Raw genomic sequence first — 19,792 nt, 5'->3', positions numbered from 1 at the left:
CACAAACCAGGCTAGGGCCCTTACCCTGCGTTTTCCACACAGGATTTATTACCCCAAGAGCACACATGAACACATGGAAAAGTATTGGAACAGTGACACAATATTTGTTGTTTTGGTTCTGTACTCCTGCACAATGGATTTGATGACAATGAATAGGATGGATATGGGGTTTAAGTGAAGACAATCTGAGGGTATTTACATCCATTTTGGGTGATCCATATAAAAATTACTGCCTGTTTTATACATTTTTTATTTATACTGGACTCTCCACCTCTGCTGAGCTCACCAGTGCATTCTTGCTTCCTAACAATGTAACAAACTGTTGATTTTGACACACCCAATCTTTTGGCGATGTCTCTGGTTGATTTATTCTGATTTTTCAGCCTCATGATGGCCTGCTTTACTGGCATTAGCACCCCTTTGGTCTTCATGTTTTGGGACACAGGACCAAATGCAAATTCCACAACTAAAATCAACTCTAGACCTAATGTTCCCTTTCTTGTGCAAGAACTAATGATGCAAACACACTCAGCTGGCCAAGAAACAGCTGAGCAGCCAATTATCCTATTAGAGTCTGCACTTTAACCTCATATTCATCGTTTTATGTCAAATCAAAAAATAAATGTAGCGACTGGCCCAATGCTTTTGCATTTAACCGTGTATATTTTTTCTTATTAATTAATTCATTTATATTTACATTTTTTTGGTAGTTTGCTTCGGAGACTTTACCCGAGTCGTGTTCCAGCCAGGCGGGACGCTCATTAAACGGAATGGGCCGAGTCTGAAGCTGTGCTTTTTTACGTCGGAGCGCAGGCTATGAACCCGTAATGAATGAATCTAAAATGCGCCCTGAGTCCCCCTGTGCCTCGCGCGGCTGACGCAGGAAATCATCACGTTTGACACCTGTGCCTCTCCGGGCCGCTCTCCTGCGCGGCGGAACCGCCGCGTCCCGTCTGGAGACGGCCGGCGAATCGGCGGGGCCGTACCCGCGCCTGCTAGCCCGTTAGCCCGCGCCGCTATCGAGAGCCGCCGCCCGTGATTTATGAGTCTGAGCGCGCTCCTCCAAGGGGATAATTATCCAATCTGGGCCTGTCATGGGCAATGAGGGAGAGGAGAGACAGAGGATCCATCTTCTGCTTCCCCCCCCCCTCCCTCCCTCCTCTCTTCCTCCATTCATCCCTCCATCCCCTCCCTTTGTAAATAACGCTGGTTTGTGAATGTACGGGACTCTTTATTATCCTGCACCTGTACAGCAGGCTTGTATGCGGGCTGTCTGTTAAACTGTCCACAGAAGGCTGGTGTGTCCTCACACCAATTGATATTGACCTTTAAAGATATACAGCTGGTTTCTGTGTGTTGGGGGATTATTTCTCAGTCTTTAGCTGTAAGCCTGGTGTCTATGTATAGAGGATTCTTTATTACTCTGTTCATTTAAAACAATACTTATTTCCATGTTAAAACACACTGAGGACCAGGTTGAGACAGCTGAATTTCACATCACGTGATGTGTAACAGCAGCATTAGGTTTGTATTGTAATCTTACATCCAGTAATCCAGTTTTCTAATTGGACTTTTAGTCCAATTAGAAAACAACCGAAAGCAAAGAACTGAAAGAGCAGGAGGGAGAATTTTGACTGTGGGGCATGAGGAGGTTTAAGGGTTAAACATGTCATATCTCCGTGCAGATCAGCCCGGAGAAAGAAGCCGTACCAGGCTGATTTGGCACCCTATTTCACTTACCTCGTTACAGCTGTAAATAGTAACACACATTGTCTGGAGAGACAAAAATAGATACGATATGTCCACTTCCTGGATATCTGCTGATTGGGGATGAGTAGGGGGTAGCACATGATATGCACACTAATAACTCCACTCTGTGTGTGTGTGTGTGCATGTACATATTCATAGCTGTGTTAAATGTGATATGTGCTGCCATTGTATGAAGTGAAATGTACTGTATATGTACATTACATGTCTGACCATGCCCAAATTTCTTCCATGTAGAAGAAATAATGGAAATCACTTCTGAGCTCACTTAAGATATGCCTCATGATGCACACTATACACACAACACACAAAGCACAAGACATTGCACAACTGTAATAACGAGCCAAATTATTACGTTGATAATATTATGTTGATAATTGAAAATGAAAATATTGATAATTTCAACATATCGATCTTTCATTAGGTTAGTTTAGGGACATATGGTGTCTTGTTTTCAGAAAAAAAAAAATTCAGAGTCAATATCTTTTCTGTCAAGCTGATATGCTTATGGCTAATAGTGCTACAGTGTCTGTGCTATCCACCTCCTTGTCAGTTCTGTGCATTATAATTATTAAAATGAATTAGAAAAAATGGTCCAGGTCCATCCAAGGCATGATACAGGGGAGGTTTAAGTCTTTTGTGTAATGTTGGGTCACAGGATGTTCTGTCTGTTGTTGTCCCATAGTGGTTATGTCGGAGCAGGTGGAATAGGAGACGATGGTCTCTACCCAAACTGCACTGGGGGTGCGGCAGGCTACATTGACAGGTGGTTGCTAGGGGACAACATTTACAGGCACCCTACATGCAAGGTAAGCTACTTTTTCTCTTGTTTCAAAACGGTCTTCCCCTGAAAATGTTGAAAGTTTAGAAAACTTCATAAAAGGCACCAGGTTCCATGATGGAACTGCGGCCGGGTTTTGAGTCTTGACTGTTCTGGTGCTGATTATGACCAAAACATTAATATGTAAAATTACCTAAATACACTACATGGTCAAACGTATGTGGATACCTGACATCCAACATCTCATCCAAAATTATAGGCATTAATATGGAGTTGGACCACCCTTTTCTGCTATAACAACCTTTTGTTATAGCAAGATGTTGACCATTGCTACGAGGATTTGCTTCCATTCAACCAGAAGAGCATTATTGATGTTGGGCACTGTGATTAGCTTGCAGTTGGCTTTCCATTTGAACCCAAAGGTGTTGGATGGGGTTTAGGTCAGGACTCTCTGCAGGCCAGTCAAGTTCTTCCACATTGTTCTCAAAAAAATTATATCTATATCGACCTCCCTGTGTGCCCACGGACATTGCCATGCTGAAACAAAACAGGAAAGGGGCTTTGGGGAGTTGGGGAAGCACAGAATCATCTAGAATGTCATCGTATGCTGTAGCATTAAGATTTGCCTTCACTGGAACTATGGGGCCTAGCCCAAACCATGAAAAACATCCCCAGACCAAGGGGTGCCCAGGTACTTTTGGTAATATAGTGTATGTGTTTGCTTACTCTCCATATAAGCTTTGCAGTGATATTTTTAATCAAGCATGTTGATTAACTGAAATTATTCATTACAATAAGGAGAACACACTAGCTCCTGAGCAGAGTATCAGAGACTCGGTATGGAGCTGGCTAACTGGAGTATCACAGCCTCTATGTGGAGCTGGCTAACTGGAGTATCAGGGCCTCAGTGTAGAGCTGGCTAACAGGAGTATCAGAGCCTCAGTGTGGAGCTGGCTAACTGGAGTATCAGAGTCTATGGGTGGAGCTGGCTAACAGGAGTATCAGGGCCTCAGTGTAGAGCTGGCTAACAGGAGTATCAGGGCCTCAGTGTGGAGCTGGCTAACTGGAGTATCAGGGCCTCAGTGTGGAGCTCACTAACAGAAGTAACACAGCCTCAGTGTGGAGCTGGCTGACAGGAGTAAGACAGCCTCTGTGTGGAGCTGGCTAACTGGAGTATCAGAGCCTCAGTGCACAGCTGGCTAATTGGAGTATCAGACCCTCTGGGTGGAGCTAGTTTAGAGGGACACTGGAGCCTGAGTGTAGACTTGGCCTGGCTCCTTGCTGTCGATTTGTGTTCTGCTGATGTGGCACTTTTCTGTCTGAACCTCATTTTACCCACAATGCCTTTGTGTCTGCCAGGATTTTTGGCTCAGACTCCTGCAAAGACTTTTAAAGAACACATAAAAGGCATCAATCTGCATGTAAGCATAACCGACATCCCAACCCCCCACCCCCACCCCCCACCCCCCCACTCCAACTCCCTAGGAAACTCTGCAATAACAAGCAAAGAGCCAAGTCTAATAGTCTGCGGGCAATAAAGCACTCAGGGATCTGTGTTCGCAAAGTGTTCGATCAAACTTACCGAGGATCAGCGCGACGGCAAGAGAAGGCATGGCTTTTCTTTCGTGTTTTAAGTAATCATTCATTTCTAACAGTTTAGACTCCTCCTGAGACACACTCGGGCATTAAACGGTTAAAGAGAGAATCTGAGTGTGCGTATCGCCACCACAGGGTGAGGAAACAGCGTTTTGTTTTGACTGCTTAGAGTGCAATTAAGCACTAATCAGGACATCAACAGGGCCGTCCCTGAATACAGAGCTCGCTAATGCTAACATTAGTTTCCGGCGCTGGGTTTTACCGACGCACAAAACAAGAAAACAAAAACATAAAACAAGATCCAACGAATGGCTTTAGTTAAAACATAAACCTGTCTTTGAAAACAGTCCTGTTTTTTTTGCTCCTGTTTTCTTCTCCCAGTCTATTAAAATCTTATTCCGCGACTCAGAAAAGAATTGATATTCTTGTAGTTTTCTTGGAATATGCTGCCGAAGGGTCACGCTATTAACATTAATTGGCGCATTACGCTGCTGATGTGTGGCCTGTAATCCACGGCAGGTTCGGTGGGCAGGGGCTGGCTGGACTGCGCTTCGCGGGAGGTTTCGCATACTGATTGTCTAATCTGTTTTTTTTTTTCATTTTTTTTTTTACCGCCGTCTCGCAGGAACTCTACCGCACCACCCAACCCTTCGACCCCGAGGGGGTTCTGGGTACAATCAATTCCGTGGTAATGGGATTCGCCGGGATGCAGGTGAGCTGCGATCATGATGATGATGATGATGATGATGATGGAAAAAAAGGCCCTTCCTCCTAATACAGGCCCTTTATGTGGTAATGATCTCATTCAATGCATGATTGCATCCTTTTTTTATATCACAGAATAAGCCAATCAATTTCCCCCCTCTCTCTCTCTCTCGGAGAGAGCTGAGGTAAAGCCATTGGGGGATTGACATAATAGCCCGTACATTAGGATGACGTATGTCACATCCATGTAAAAATGACAAAGAAATCTTGATTGATGCCAGAATGAGGCATGTGAGCCGCGTTGCACTGGTGATTTGCTGGCTGTTTTGCCTCCGCAAATTCACTTTGTCACTTTGGTCTCGTTGGGCGCGCTGATATCATCTAGAATCAGAGCACACGGATTTGAGTTACAGAAGCAACAAAAACAACCACTCACACGCTTATAGGTATGGCAACGTTCGCCTAATCCCCCTTTTTTATTAATTAATCGATTGTAGCCTATTAGCCAGCGGCTGCGTGCAAAAATCATGCCGTGCAAGATTGAAATCTACATTTAACGAGTGAAACCGATCCTTAATAAGAGACTTAAGAGTCAAGGACACGCTCGTGAGAGAGCGGGCGATGGAGACGGGTCTCTCTCTCTCTCTCTCTCTCTCCCGGGGTCTGAGCTCCGCGCGGCTCCAGCTGCACTCCGCTAATGAAAGAGCGCGGAGCGGAGAGGCGCGGACGGACGTGAGAGTCTGCGGCCGGGGCCGACGGGCGAGTCGCCCACCCCCCAGCCCCCCCCCCCGGCCTCCGCTGGCGTCCGCGCTGCTTTCACACGACAGCTCAGTCGCGGGGGGGGGGGGGATTTGCTGCGCAAACAGGCCGCGTTGTTCTACTCCCGGCGGGGAGGAAAAGTAGCCGCGCTCTCGTTGACGGCGTCCGTCAGTGAGTCGCACTCTCCGCGCCAGGTGCCCGCTCCTTCGTGTGATCTTAATTTCCTCGGCTGGGTCCCGTTAATCGTCGCTGAATTAATCAGGGCGTGTGACGACTGGCTGGTCACATCTGGGGCAGCGAGCGGGAAAAACGCTCCGTGCTTCCAGGGAAGGGAGAGGCGGCATCACAATATCACAGCAGCGGTTCTCCTTTTTTTCTTTTGGTTTTTTGTTTTGTTTTTTTATCCCGAGTTTATAAAGCGCTCCTTAAGACAGCGAGCGTATGTGTTCAAGCCTATATCTCCCACATATTCCCTGCAGGATTTTAACCCATGACAAGCTTTTCATTAGTTTATTTTATTACGCAGTCAGTTCTGATACACATCTTGATTATGTAACTGTTTACTAGAAAACATATTGGGATAAATAAAAGCATTAAAGCCACATATTACTAGTTTCTTCAAATATTAGCCTTGCTTCTTACTGTAGGTATGAACCATGGAATACTAAATATGTAAAATGACAATGATAATAAAGTACTTCCTATAGCCTCCCTATCCTTAAACATTCTTGCCTGCTCAATGAGTTTTATAACTTTATTCTAAAAGTAATTTCACTGCAGCAAATAACGGTAGTAAATAATGGCATTATGTTCCAGAGCAATGCACTTTCTTAATTGCTAAATATATCCAGGACAATCTTTATTCCAAACTGATTAAAGTAAGATCATCTGGAATTAAACAGAGAAAGATCCTCCATCCATAAAATTAAAACAGTAACTTTGATCAGTTATCGTAACTAAGAGTGAATGCTGATGTTTCTAATGCTATCATCGTCCTGTGTGCTGTATTCTTTCCCACTGAAGTGTACTCACTGGTTTAACTCTGAACCTGTGACCTTTTCAGGCTGGGAAGATTCTCCTCGTTTACCGTAAAAGGAATTCCTGCATCCTCAAACGTTTCCTGATCTGGGCCACCCTGCTGGTGAAATGTGCCTGTTTCAAAGCAAAATGTGTTTCACTGCAACGCTTGAATGCCAGTTTTTCCACATCACACCACTGTGTTACTGTTTATTCAGCTTTGGAAGTCTAATGTGCCTGCACAGTTGTACAATCATAAAAATAAGAATACTAATTATTGTATTATATTATTGTAATACAAGCTGTCAATGATAATAATAATAATAATAATAATAATAATAATAAAAATTCTAACAACAACAATAATAATATTATTAATAGTAATAACAACAACAAAAACGATAATAATGACAACAACAACAATAATAATAAGAATAATAATAACAGTAATAATAAGAATAAGAATAATGATAATATTTATTATTATTATATTATTATTATTATTATTATTATTAATAATAACAGCTTGTGAGTTTTCTACCTTTTTTCCTTCCAGAATTTACCTATTTACTTCGTAGCTGTTTAAATGTTAAATTTATTCTTATTTTAGATTAATAAGCATATCAGTTTAAATTAGGTTCATCAATATGCTGCTGATTCACTTTGTTACTTAATTTAATTTGGAACTATTACCTCTCAGTGCACTTCATATTCAATAACTTTTGTCTATAACAGGTTACAGTAAATATCTTTACAGTAAAGAAAAAGAAAAAGTAGAAAATTTTCATGTGAAAAGCAGAGTGGCTGATGGATATCTTTTTTTGTTTTTTGTCAAAAATATTTTGACTGCGGTTTGGGGTTTGAAATCGAACATCTGCGCATGATTTATATTTGTCACATTATGTGTTTTATGGATGAAGGCCTGCTAAGTTATTGCGTAAGATGCATTGTTGTGAAGTTTGATTTATGCCTTCCAGAAATGATATTAGACGGACCCCTGTGAGGTCACATGCCCAGGGTCTGTTCATAGCTGTGACTGAGTTCACAGTTAGTGAATTTTGAGATGTGTTTTGTTTCTGGGGTGAGAGGTCCTGGAAAGCTCCATGTCACTCTTATTGATATATTTTAACCATTTGTCAGGGATAGTGTACAGTTATAAACATTCATTAAACGTCATTCTTTGCACCTTATACAGTATAATCATGGGATTAGTTCCTATTTAGAACATGAATGAATAATCATAATGGATGTTTATGTGGATGTTTATTTCAAACTCTGTTCGCCCCTTGGTGCATAACATTCTGTCAGTGCTGCTCTAACTGTAGCAATGTATGAATACCCTCTGGTCTCAGCTACTTATCAAAGGCTGGTATTCTGATGTTATTCATGTAATTTGGTTAAGAGGTGGGCGGGGACTGTGGGCCAGTGTACGGAAGCGTTGGGGAAGGGAAGAGGAGATGAGAAAAAAAAAGAGATAGAAAAAGAGAAGACAAAGACTGTGCTGTAGGCCTTGGTGTGAGACCAGGACCAGACCAGCTTGTTCTTTTAGAAAGGTCTGAACACAGTGCCTTTTGTGGTCAGTGGAACCCATGGGCTCGTCTTTGGCGGGGGGGCAGGGGCTGCCGTGGAACCGTTTCAGAATTTCCCTTCAAAACACTCCAGTTATTTTTCCTCCAAAACACAACGGTGGAGAAAAAATGCACGTATCGGGTGTCAGGAAGTCCCTTTCTCTGGGGAAAAGCCATGGATGGAAGATCCTTCCTGAGCTGGCCTTAAACCAATTTATCCATGAATTATCTTCACATGTATAATGCAGTCAATAATAGGGGGGGGGGGGGGTGAAACACTTAAGAGGCAAAAAAGGAGACATTTTAGCCTCATTACTTTGTTTTTATAATTATTATTATATTTGCTAGTAAAGACGTATCCACCACCAGAAGCCTGTGCTGTGTTAGTCAGCTTGCTTATGTCCGTTAGCACAGGTGGTAATTAGCTGCTCTGTGCCCTGATCACTTATGCAGGAATGTGGGTGGTGACAGAGAGGAGCTGTCTGCTGGAGGACTGCTGACCATAGATATAAAACTGCTAGATTGGTACCAGTGCTCCGTCAGATGTGAGTTCCCAGTTCATGTTTCGGATAGATGCCCGCAAAGGGAACTTAGCATTATAGGTGCTCATTTTTGCCTTTATTAATCAAAACTGCTTTTGTTAGAGATTTTTAAATGGGTTGCTTAATGAGGCAACTGCTTAATTCATAGCCATTATTGAGCTGTCAGTTCTATAACCATGCTGGAAGATCTCAGTTCTCAAAATTACTTTTTCAGGAAGAGGAACCTTACACATTGACATTTTAAAAACACTATACGAAAAGGTGCCAGTTTCACAGACAGCTGTGGCATACATTCTAACGATACATTAAATGTATAGCCGCTCACACCTACCCATTCTTTAGTTGTAAATTAAAAGCTAGATTAAAGCAATGTAAAGCTGTTTAATTTAATGGAGTTACTGTATAACTGCAGCAATGCCTTTGATGGTAGAATCTAAAACGCCTAAAACTGATTAAACTTGATTTAAAGCTGGGCTGATTTTTTTTTTTTAGTAACCATTTTAATGACAATTATTGTGCATGCTACTTTCTTTGTGAGAGTCATTGACCATCCACTTATTGTTGGTCTGACTTAAGTAAATGGTAGTTGATAGTCCCTATCAAACATTGATATGTCCAATTTAGAGTGAAGGGAACCATTTATTGAATTTTATTTAACCTTTATTTTGCCAGGAAGTCTCTCCGAGATTAAAATCTCCTTTGCAGGAGAGACCTTGGAGGTAATCGACAGGGCAAATTGAATAAGTGCAGTGCAGTACAGTACCAGCTGAATGCACACAACATTTAATCCTCCCCTCTGTGGAGAAGGAGATTCACAGACGTCGCACGTAAATCACATACATTTCAGAAAACGTGCACGCTTTGAATGTAAAAATATTTTGAGCACAAGCTATTTGGCTCATGTAGGCTCATCATTTTGAGTTTATTTTGACCAAATCTGTAATTTGTGGAGTCATGTAGGTTATTCGGAAAGCCTGCTGTCTAGAGAGCACCCATTGCTTTGTCCTGAACAAGGGCATCTTTATGCTATTAGCCCTGCACAGCAATACCATGCATTAAAATCTCTCTGTGTGGTAAAAAGATGCTTCTACTTATCAATGGGGAATCTACTGTACCTCCAACTAATTTCCACCGATGCACCTTATTCTGCTGATGATACAGCTTTGAGGGAGGGGAATGTTTTTGGCTACATGTCATCAAGCATAACAGCATGTTAATTTTCTGCCCTTGGAAATAATGTCCCATCTTCTTTAGCATTTTTTAATTTATTAATTTATTCTTTTTTTAATAAATTTGGTGCCCAATGTGTGGCTGAGTATATCTACTTCCCACCCTAATTAGGGATGGCAGAGTGATGCAGAATAGCTCTGTTGCCTCACAAGAAGGAGGTTCTGGGTTTGAGTCCTGACCGTCCTCTCTGTGTGGGGTTTGCACGTTCTCCCCATGTCCGCATGGGTTTCCTCCGGGTACTCCGGTTTCCTCCCATGCCAAAACGACATGCATGTTCAACGCCCTGGCCTCAGAACTGGAGTTGGTCCCCGGGCGCTGCACTGTGGCTGCCCACTGCTCCCAACTTTCCTGGATGGGTCAAATGCAGAGGGCAAATTATCCCACAGGGTTCAATAGTAAGATAATAAGTATATCTTATCTTAATATATAAACGAGCCATCCAGAAACCATTCTTTAGCATTTAAATCTGCTTTTGAATTATTTCCCAAAGACAAACACTGATGCAAGTGTGAATACCATTATGTGGTTTTTAATTAGGGGAGAGATATCTTTCTTTTCTTTCCTCAGTACCTGGCTCTGTACAAGGTCTGTGGCTCATCTGCGCCAGCTGCCTGTCCTTGTCACTGGGAGAGTGAAGGTCGCTGAGTGCCCAGACTAGGCACGTACCTCTGCCGCGTTGGGGGCAATTCAGTGGGCATGAGGGAGTTTTTCCACAACCACCAAGGAGTGAAACATATCCCACTCAAAAACTGCACTGTAGCCCAAGACCCAGTGTTTTGCATGATTAAGACCAGGCATGTCATTGAAGCACAAATAAACACAAGACAAGAGATATTTGCTCATCCCGAACTGAATATTTATATATCAGTACTTGCCTGCCAAAATTGAAACTGCCAGTTCATGTAATTTTGATTACTTTCTTTATTTACTGTACGTCATGTGCAGCTCTCTCTGGGACATGATGTGCCCCACAGTCCAGAACAAATCCTGACCCTGACTGTGCTCACTGTAAAAAAACACTGAAACGAAGCGGTATCAGACCTGTAGCGTCTGACAATGCTTTTCGTCTTGTGACAGAGGAGACGCTCTGTGTTCCTGTATTTTTAAAGATGAATTAAGCATTTATATTAAGTGTTTTAAACTCAGTGGCTGCCCGACGCCAACTATTCATTAATGTAGCTAAAATAACTGCTGCTGTGTCTTGCATCTTTCGATATAAATTGTGTAATTTTGTGGAAAATCCCCGGTGTGCTGCTCCTGCTCCCTCCCAGGGCTCCGAGGCGCCCCGGTGTCATTTTGGGATTTTAAATGCAATATTCTCCGCCCCCTCCGGCGAATCTGTCCATTATATTTCCTGCGCATTGAATTATGTTGAATATTCTGCTGGTGCGGGAGGCGCGGGAGGGCAGATATGAATGAGCTCCATTACCCCCCCTGCCCCCGGGCCCTGGGTGATGGAGTAAAGTGCCAGGGTGCGAAAGCGATGCTCCCGCGCGGCCTAGCCTAGCGTAGCGTGGTGCGCGCTCACCTGCCGGTTTATTCCCCTCTAATACTGCGCCCACCGCGCTGGACTCTAGCGGCTGGAGCATTCGCCACACGGCCATTTTACAGAGTCGTGCTTAAAATTCAGCATGGAGTGTCAGTACGGTTTACTGTGCCGATTAGCAACAACAACAACAACAACAACAACAATAATAATAATAATAATTACTATTGTTATTGTTGTTGTTACTATTATTATTATTTTTATTATTATTATAGATCACTGTAAAAGGTCAAACATTTCATAATACTAGTACTTCAAAATTGATTCATTGTTACAGTTATATGTATATATATATATATATTTATGTGTGTGTGTACACAGACCATCTATTAAGTATCCACTACTGATGCATTCTTATGGACTGTCTATCACAAACACCCTTCATTAGAGCAGCTGATGCTGCTACGTTCCCAGAGGCTATCGAAAGCGCATTCGCACAAGTCATCTATCACCGCTGAATCTCACAGAATGCTATCGCACACATACACTCACAGACTCGCAAAAAGGTTTCCGATTCTGATTCCTTTGAATTGTATGTAAAAACATTTGCTGATCGATAGCGCTTGTGGTTTAAGGGTAAATATTATCGTGCTTGTTATGTTCTGCGTAGCGGAAGATGCATAGCACAGGGCTGCTATTGCTGGGCTTGCTGTATGGCTAGCAGGGACCTTACGGTAATTACCGCTCTTCCTGGGACGGTCATAAGATCCCATCGGCGAGGGGTGTGGACGGGTCCGCTTTCGCCGTGTCTGTGGGGACACGCGGAGCAGGGCGAGTGGGGGCTGGTATGTGTGTGTCCTGAGCAAACATCTCTGGACCACAGAGGTCAAAGAGGGCAAAGAGGGCAGACCTGCTCTTTGATCTGTGTCTGCTGTGCATTCCCCAAAACAGCCCTGGGATAAGAAGGGTACTTCTTATTATTTTTATTATTACTGTTAATGTTTTGTAATAATAATAATAATAATAATAATAATAATAATAATAAAGCAACATTTCATACATTATTATTATTATTATTTTATTTATTTATTTTTATTTTTTTTCATGCAACTTGTAACTTATCACAATTATCTTACATAATATTTTACATTTTTGGAGCATTATTGGACTGGTGTTCGGAGCATATACTGTGGCTGATATATGGGTTGTATGTCCCATTGTCTCATGTATTAGCTTGAATGCATCAGCTTCAGGTACAGTGGATAGTGAACGGACGCAGTCGGCCTGTGAAGCAGGCTCTGGGATGCAAACCGGGTCAGAGAGCGGCGCATTCGGGTCATGTTGCCGCTGTTGTGTGAGGAGGTGCATGGGGAGAGAGAGCGAGCTTCCGTCTTCTGAAGCCTCAGAGCGGCGCGTTCTAATAAACAGGGCGCGGGATTAATTAAAAGTCAACGATCGGAGGGTCGGGGGCCGAGAGATTGGAATCGAGCGATTGCCCCAGATACCAGCCGCGCTCCGCGTCCGGGAGAATGGCCCCGGGGCCCCCGCCCGGCCCTGGCCCCCGACAGGCCCCGGCCCCTCCTCTGTTTCCAGATCATCGATTCTGTCATGTATACAAATGACGGATATTCGAGGAACAAGCGTGCCCGGCGCTGTTTGGTTGCCCGGCGCTGTTTGGTTGCCAAGCGCGGTAAGGTCGCTTTCGCCAAAACCCGAAACGGTCGAACGGTTTTTATGGAAGCCAAAGGTGCCAGATGTGTTTATGGTGTTTTGTACGCGCATGCTCAGTGCAGTCAGCAACATTTTTAACCAACCGTACTTTACATTTTTGCGATATTACTGACTATTTTCAGCATGGTTCCATTGGCAGGCGGTGGTTGTGTTTTTGTGTGTAATGGTGTGATAAAAACAGAGATGAAGGACATGCAGAGCTCGAACAGATTTTATGTTTATTTGGGGGTGGGGTGTGGTGGCGGGGGAAGGTGGGGAGGTAATATATTCTCAGTTTTTTCACGACTTTAACAGACAATGAACCAATAACTCTTATTGGTTGAGTGGGTTGTCAATCACACAAATAGATTTTTGCTTTACTGTGCAGATTCACTTATCGATAGTCTCACTACTGGCTATGCTAGGTTCTAAATGAGGGAAATGTAGGTGTCCACATAACTCTTTCATTCATGTAAACAGAGGACAGTTCATAGCACATAGTAGTGTTCTAGTTTGTGACAGTTTCATTAACAGGACAGTGTGTAATGGTTCAGTGTGTGATGGTTTCATTGACAGCACACTGTGTAGTGGTTTAATGCACAGTGGTTAAATTGGCAACAATCCCAGCGCTACCCCCCCCCCCTCCCCCCATTCTAAGATGAGGTAGTCTGAATACCTGTACCCCTTACCACCACCCCACCCTTACCCCAAATCCCCCAAAACCCCAAACCGCCCCCCAGGTCAGAAAGAACAGGATTTTCAGCATGTGTATTTCAATCTATTGGACAGCATATAGTAGCATTGGTGAGAACATTGGCTTCCAGTGGGGTCCCCTACGGTAGCCGCGGTGACCCTGGCGCTCAGACGACCCCCCCCCCCCGGCCCGGCCGGTCAGCCGAACTCCGGGACCCCCCTCCCCGGGCCGCGGGGCGTCCCACTCAAAGCCCGTTTGCTTTCCGCCCGCAGGGAGCCGCCACGGCCGTCCTCTCTAAGTGCACGCGCGACCGAGGATTTATACCTGTCAATAAAAACCTCTGGTAAGTGCTTCCTGCTCCTCTAAATCCAGCCACTTCTCCGCTGCGCGGAGGATGAGCTTCCAGCAGGCACAAATCACCGGCCGCTAAAACACGCATTTACTTACCTCTGCCGACAGATACCATGGTAAATAATCGCCGGGGTAGCGTTCGCAGACAGCATCGCTCCCTTTCACTGCCAACAGCACATCGTCCCGCGCCTCTCCCGTACCGAGAGGGGATCTTTGTGCACTGTAAGGTCTTGGAAATTCATTCAGGTCCAATGGGCACGGTGTCAGAGTCGCACTAAACATGTCACAGAGACTAACTGTGCTGAAAACACTAATCCCCCTACACACACACACACACACACACACAAGCACACTCACATGCAGACACACACACACACACAAGCACACTCACATGCAGACACACACACACACACACACTCACCTACACACACACACACATGCGCACACACACACACACACACACACACACACGCACACACACACACAAATGTTTTTATTGCTATACTTGTGAGGACTTCCCATTGACTTACATTCATTCCCTAACCTCTAACCCTAACCCTAACCCCAACCACTAGATGCCTAACCTTAACCCTAACCTTAACCTAATTGTAACCCTAACCCTAACCCTAAGTCCTAACCGTAAAGCCTCTTGAACTTGTGGGGACCAGCAAAAGGTCCCCACCTTGCGTAATTTTCCTCATCTTTTTATCCATGTGGGGACATTTGGTTCTCACAAAGATAGTAATACATGCCCACACACACACACACACACACACTCACACCCCTGCCAATGAGTGGATTCCAGTAAAGATCAATCTGCAGGAATCTGGGTGAGGAGCTGTCAGAGCAGAGCCGCCATCGCTAGCTTTCTAAAGTCAACCTGGAAGTAAAGTAAGTAAAAATAGCAAATGAAGGGATGTATAATATGCAATTCAGAGGGGCTTTCTTTTTTTAAAGATGATTTCTGTTAACCTGGTCTGTGCTGTCTGCAAAGATCTGAGCTTCACGTTCTGTCTTCCGAGCTTCACAGAACAGCTTTAAAGTGCTCAATCTTAACCCCTAGCCTACGAGAAAATACTGACTAAAAGGTTGCATATACAGAGAGCTTGCAAATGCGTTTGCATTTTAATTTCAGCTTTGCTTCATTTGCTGCACTGTGCATTTGTGAAGCTTGCTCAAAGACGTGTAATAACACACAGAAAGGCTTCCTGCAGCGTGGGACCCAAGCCTGAAATGCCTCCTCTTAAATGAATGTCAGCGCAGCCATCTGGTATTTTCTCTTGTCTTCTTACCTTGTTTTCTCTGTCACCATTGTGTGGCTGATTAGCTTGTGAGTAGTCTTAGTGATGAAATGGGAGGGTCATTAATGACTGCCAAGTGTGGGTCTTCATTTGTGGATCTTTGCTTCAAAACCAAATCTCTTGGGTCCCAAAAATCAACATGGAAACCAGTGTAAACACTAAAAACAAATTAACTTCCTTATTACTGTGTGTGTGTGTGTGCTAGTGCGTGTGCATATGTGAGTGTGCGTGTTTGTGCATGTGTACGAGTGTGTGTGTGTGTGTGTGTGTGTTTGTGTCCTCATGTTTGAATAACAGAAATGATCTAATTAGCATGATAAGTTTTCCTACCGAAGGCTGTTTGTTCCTCTCTAATGGGATGCATTAGTACTGGCGAAACTCTAAATCCCAAAATGCATTTTCTGTCTCTCCTATTACCTGCTACCTTGTTATGGCCAGCTCCTTATTGGCATGTGATTTAGCCCTTCGGGACCAATCCCTGTCCTTGTTTTCAAAAGTAATTAGCTCCCAGGCCAAGAGCCCATGGGTCTGCCAAGTGCCACTCTCCTGTCCTCTGCATTAGATTAAATAAACGAAGCTTAATCCCTGTTGGAGCTGGAGCTCTTGGACACAGTCTCTTTGCATTGACCGATAATAAATCAAATGAGGTCCTGTCTGGCACATGCCAGAGTTTCAATCACCAGTGCCCAAGCTATTACTCTTTGGTGCTGGCCTTTCCTGTTACATCAGGTGACATATCCCAGTTAACAGTTTTGTGGTGTGAACTCGATGAAAGGTCTGTTAAGCGCGTCTAGGCATTCAGGTGAAAAAGCTAAAGTTTTCTAGCCAACTAGGACATAGCCAGGCTATAGACCTGAGCTATTTTGGGGTTAACCTAGTCTGTTTTTGTCTGTTAACCTAGACCATCGCTCAACCTAGATTTCCACCTCATCCAGGAACTACACCTGTGGCCTTCGCAGTCTGAAACTGGTTTCCAATCCCAGGTTGTGACAGTCCCAGGTGAGCACTTGCTGTAACTCACCTGAGATCTGTTTCCTCCGCAAAGGTCTCTGTCCTATGTGACCTGCATGGGCTCCTCCTCCTTCCTGCTATTGGCTCTCCTGTACTTCCTCATTGACGTCAAGGGCTGGTGGGCGGGGCAGCCCTTCATCTATCCAGGTGAGCCCAAGGTGGAGACCAGTGTACCAGTCAAGGGTCTGATCAGGAGGGAATATGAATGGGATTTTAGAGATACATTTTTAAATTGCATTGAATTGTCTTTAGTTCCATGGAATTATATTAAACATGCCAACCTCTCTTTATGGAAAAAAAAATCACTGGAAAATAATCTGTAAGAAGATTTCATGCTGACATTTCCCTGTTTTCTGAAAGTCTAACAGGAAAGATTTAATGAAATATGTCTGCGAAATGTATTATTGCTCAAATTGTTTTTACACTGTTCCTCCCCCCACATCTTCTTCAGCTTTAAAAGTACTAGCGAATACTTTTACACGAGCCGATTAGCAATAGCGAAATAGTCACGGGCGGAAACAGAGCCTCAGCAAAAACGGACGCAGGAAGCGACGCCCTAAATCGCCATGCTTTTTAACGCGGCGCATCGAGGGGAAACGGCGCTGTCAAACCGCACGCTCTCACGCAAGGTGTCGGCCTGAGAGCGCGCGCTGCGTATGCGTGTTCTGCGTTAGCCGCGGTCCGGTCTGCGTATACCGGAAACAGGGGGCAGGAGTCAGGCCTGTTCTCCCGCGAGCAAACATGAGCAAAGTCGGTCACTTCAAGGGGAGGAGCCTCCTCACACGGCTGCGTTTACCCTGGGTCTCTGACTCTGAAGAGCTAAACCGGCTGGAGATCATGGGCTTGATTTAGGCTGGAATATGTTTTTTTTATTTTATTCATTGATAATTATGCTGTCCAAAACAACATATTGAAGTGAAGAACAAGAAAAACAACACTGCTTGAAAGTCTGTGCGACTTCAGTGTTTGACACAGCTAATGCTGTCAGTTCACTGATGGCAGTTTTCAGTATTTTTGTCAATTCAAGGTTATAGAATTTCTATGGAATTCTCTTTTCAAATATCAAATGTATGGTATTTGTGAAATACATTTCTGACAAGAACATCACACATAGTTATAGAAGCTGTCCAACTAAAAGTATTTCTTCTATTCATCAGACAATCATCAAGTAACGCAAAAACGGAATGCGTTTCTGACATTTTGACCTTTAATTTTGGTTAATCTTAATGTTGTCAGACATGCTATTTACACTTCATGATATCATTTGGCATCTCGCTTATTACTTTTTTACACTGGATGCTTTGCAAAAAGGTGTGACAAGCACTGTTCTCCCCAATCTACTATTTTCTTTATTTTTTCTGGAATCTGCATTTAATGTCTGCAGGGGTGAGCTCCATCTTTCTGCACCCTGCTTTTAGTACCTGCAGGGATGAACTCCATCTTTGTGTGATCCCCACTTAATGCCTGTAGCGATGAAATCCATCTTTTTGTGATCATCTCTTCATGCCTGCAGGGATGAACACCATCTTTCTGTGATCCTCTCTTAATGCCTGCAGGGATGAACTCCATCTTTCTGTGATCCTCTCTTAATGCATGCAGGGATGAACTCCATGTTTCTGTGATCCTCTCTTAATGCATGCAGGGATGAACTCCATCTTTCTGTGATCCTCTCCTAATGCCTGTAGGGATGAACTCCATCTTTCTGTGATCCTCTCTTAATGCATGCAGGGATGAACTCCATCTTTGTGTGATCCTCTCTTAATGCATGCAGGGATGAACTCCATCTTTCTGTGATCCTCTCTTAATGCCTGTAGCGATGAACTCCATATTTCTGTGAACCTCTCTTTATGCCTGCAGGGATGAACTCCATCTTTGTGTGATCCTCTCTTAATGCATGCAGGGATGAACTCCATGTTTCTGTGATCCTCTCTTAATGCATGCAGGGATGAACTCCATCTTTCTGTGATCCTCTCTTAATGCATGCAGGGATGAACTCCATCTTTCTGTGATCCTCTCTTAATGCATGCAGGGATGAACTCCATCTTTGTGTGATCCTCTCTTAATGCATGCAGGGATGAACTCCATCTTTCTGTGATCCTCTCTTAATGCCCGTAGCGATGAACTCCATATTTCTGTGAACCTCTCTTTATGCCTGCAGGGATGAACTCCATCTTTGTGTGATCCTCTCTTAATGCATGCAGGGATGAACTCCATGTTTCTGTGATCCTCTCTTAATGCATGCAGGGATGAACTCCATCTTTCTGTGATCCTCTCTTAATGCATGCAGGGATGAACTCCATCTTTCTGTGATCCTCTCTTAATGCATGCAGGGATGAACTCCATCTTTGTGTGATCCTCTCTTAATGCTTATAGTGATGAACTCCATCTTTCTGTGATCCTCTCTTAATGCCTGTAGCGATGAAATCCATCTTTTTGTGATCATCTCTTCATGCCTGCAGGGATGAACTCCATCTTTCTGTGATCCTCTCCTAATGCCTGCAGGGATGAACTCCATCTTTCTGTGATCCTCTCCTAATGCCTGTAGGGATGAACTCCATCTTTCTGTGATCCTCTCTTAATGCTTATAGTGATGAACTCCATCTTTCTGTGATCCTCTCTTAATGCCTGTAGTGATGAACTCCATATTTCTGTGATCCTCTCTTTACGCCTGCAGGGATGAACTCCATCTTTGTGTATGTGGGCCACTCCCTCCTGGGGTCATACTTCCCCTTCAGCTGGGAGATGAAGTTCACTGGGGATCACTGGGAAGCTCTGTTCCGGAGCCTGTGGGGCACGTCCCTGTGGATCTGCATCGCCTACCTGCTGTACAGGAAGAGCTTCTTTCTCAAAATCTAATGTGGAGTCGCGTTCTCCAACTGTATAAAAAATACAAACAAATAAAGCCGTACCACATTAACATTCAAACTTTCAAAGGTATTTTGTGATCATCTGTGGCAAGGACTGTTACGTAAGAATGTGTGAGTGTTTGCAATGGACACAAAATATTGCATGGAATCCATACAAGGTTTCATGCCATAAAAGACAGCAGCATCCAGATGGTTGATAAACATTCATTGATACACAAATTATTGCATTTCAACTGACATAAACTGATATATTCTAAATGATAACAAATGGAATATAGTCACTTTTATGTCAATGAATGGTAATTCATGATTTCATAAAGATGATATAAAGACCACTTGTTAATAATAATAAGCTATTATCATTTCCCTAAAAGAAAATCAAACACCTTATGTAAAATTTAAGTATC

The 19,792-nt window shown here is 43.6% G+C and overlaps 1 protein-coding gene across 3 annotated transcripts in view; it reads left to right on the top strand.

Moving 5' to 3' along the window:
* The window catches only part of si:dkey-192p21.6 (uncharacterized protein LOC565246 homolog), a 51,017-nt gene extending 31,582 nt beyond the window's left edge, over positions 1–19,435 (top strand). The window contains exons 12-17 of one of the 3 annotated variants that reach the window (XM_035400199.1): positions 2,453–2,576; positions 4,770–4,856; positions 6,672–6,749; positions 14,128–14,198; positions 16,553–16,665; positions 19,193–19,435. In XM_035400199.1, the coding sequence (XP_035256090.1) occupies positions 2,453–2,576; positions 4,770–4,856; positions 6,672–6,749; positions 14,128–14,198; positions 16,553–16,665; positions 19,193–19,374 (655 nt within the window). In that variant the 3' untranslated portion in view covers positions 19,375–19,435. Of the gene's footprint in view, positions 1–2,452; positions 2,577–4,769; positions 4,857–6,671; positions 6,750–14,127; positions 14,199–16,552; positions 16,666–17,945; positions 17,966–19,192 lie in introns of those variants that run through there. The other 2 variants (XM_035400200.1, XM_035400201.1) reach the window with 2 other exon arrangements.
* Positions 19,436–19,792: the final 357 nt, after the last annotated feature.

Source organism: Anguilla anguilla, chromosome 18 (assembly GCF_013347855.1).
Source record: "Anguilla anguilla isolate fAngAng1 chromosome 18, fAngAng1.pri, whole genome shotgun sequence".
Taxonomy (NCBI): domain Eukaryota; kingdom Metazoa; phylum Chordata; class Actinopteri; order Anguilliformes; family Anguillidae; genus Anguilla; species Anguilla anguilla.
This window is presented reverse-complemented; position numbering and strand designations above follow the sequence as displayed.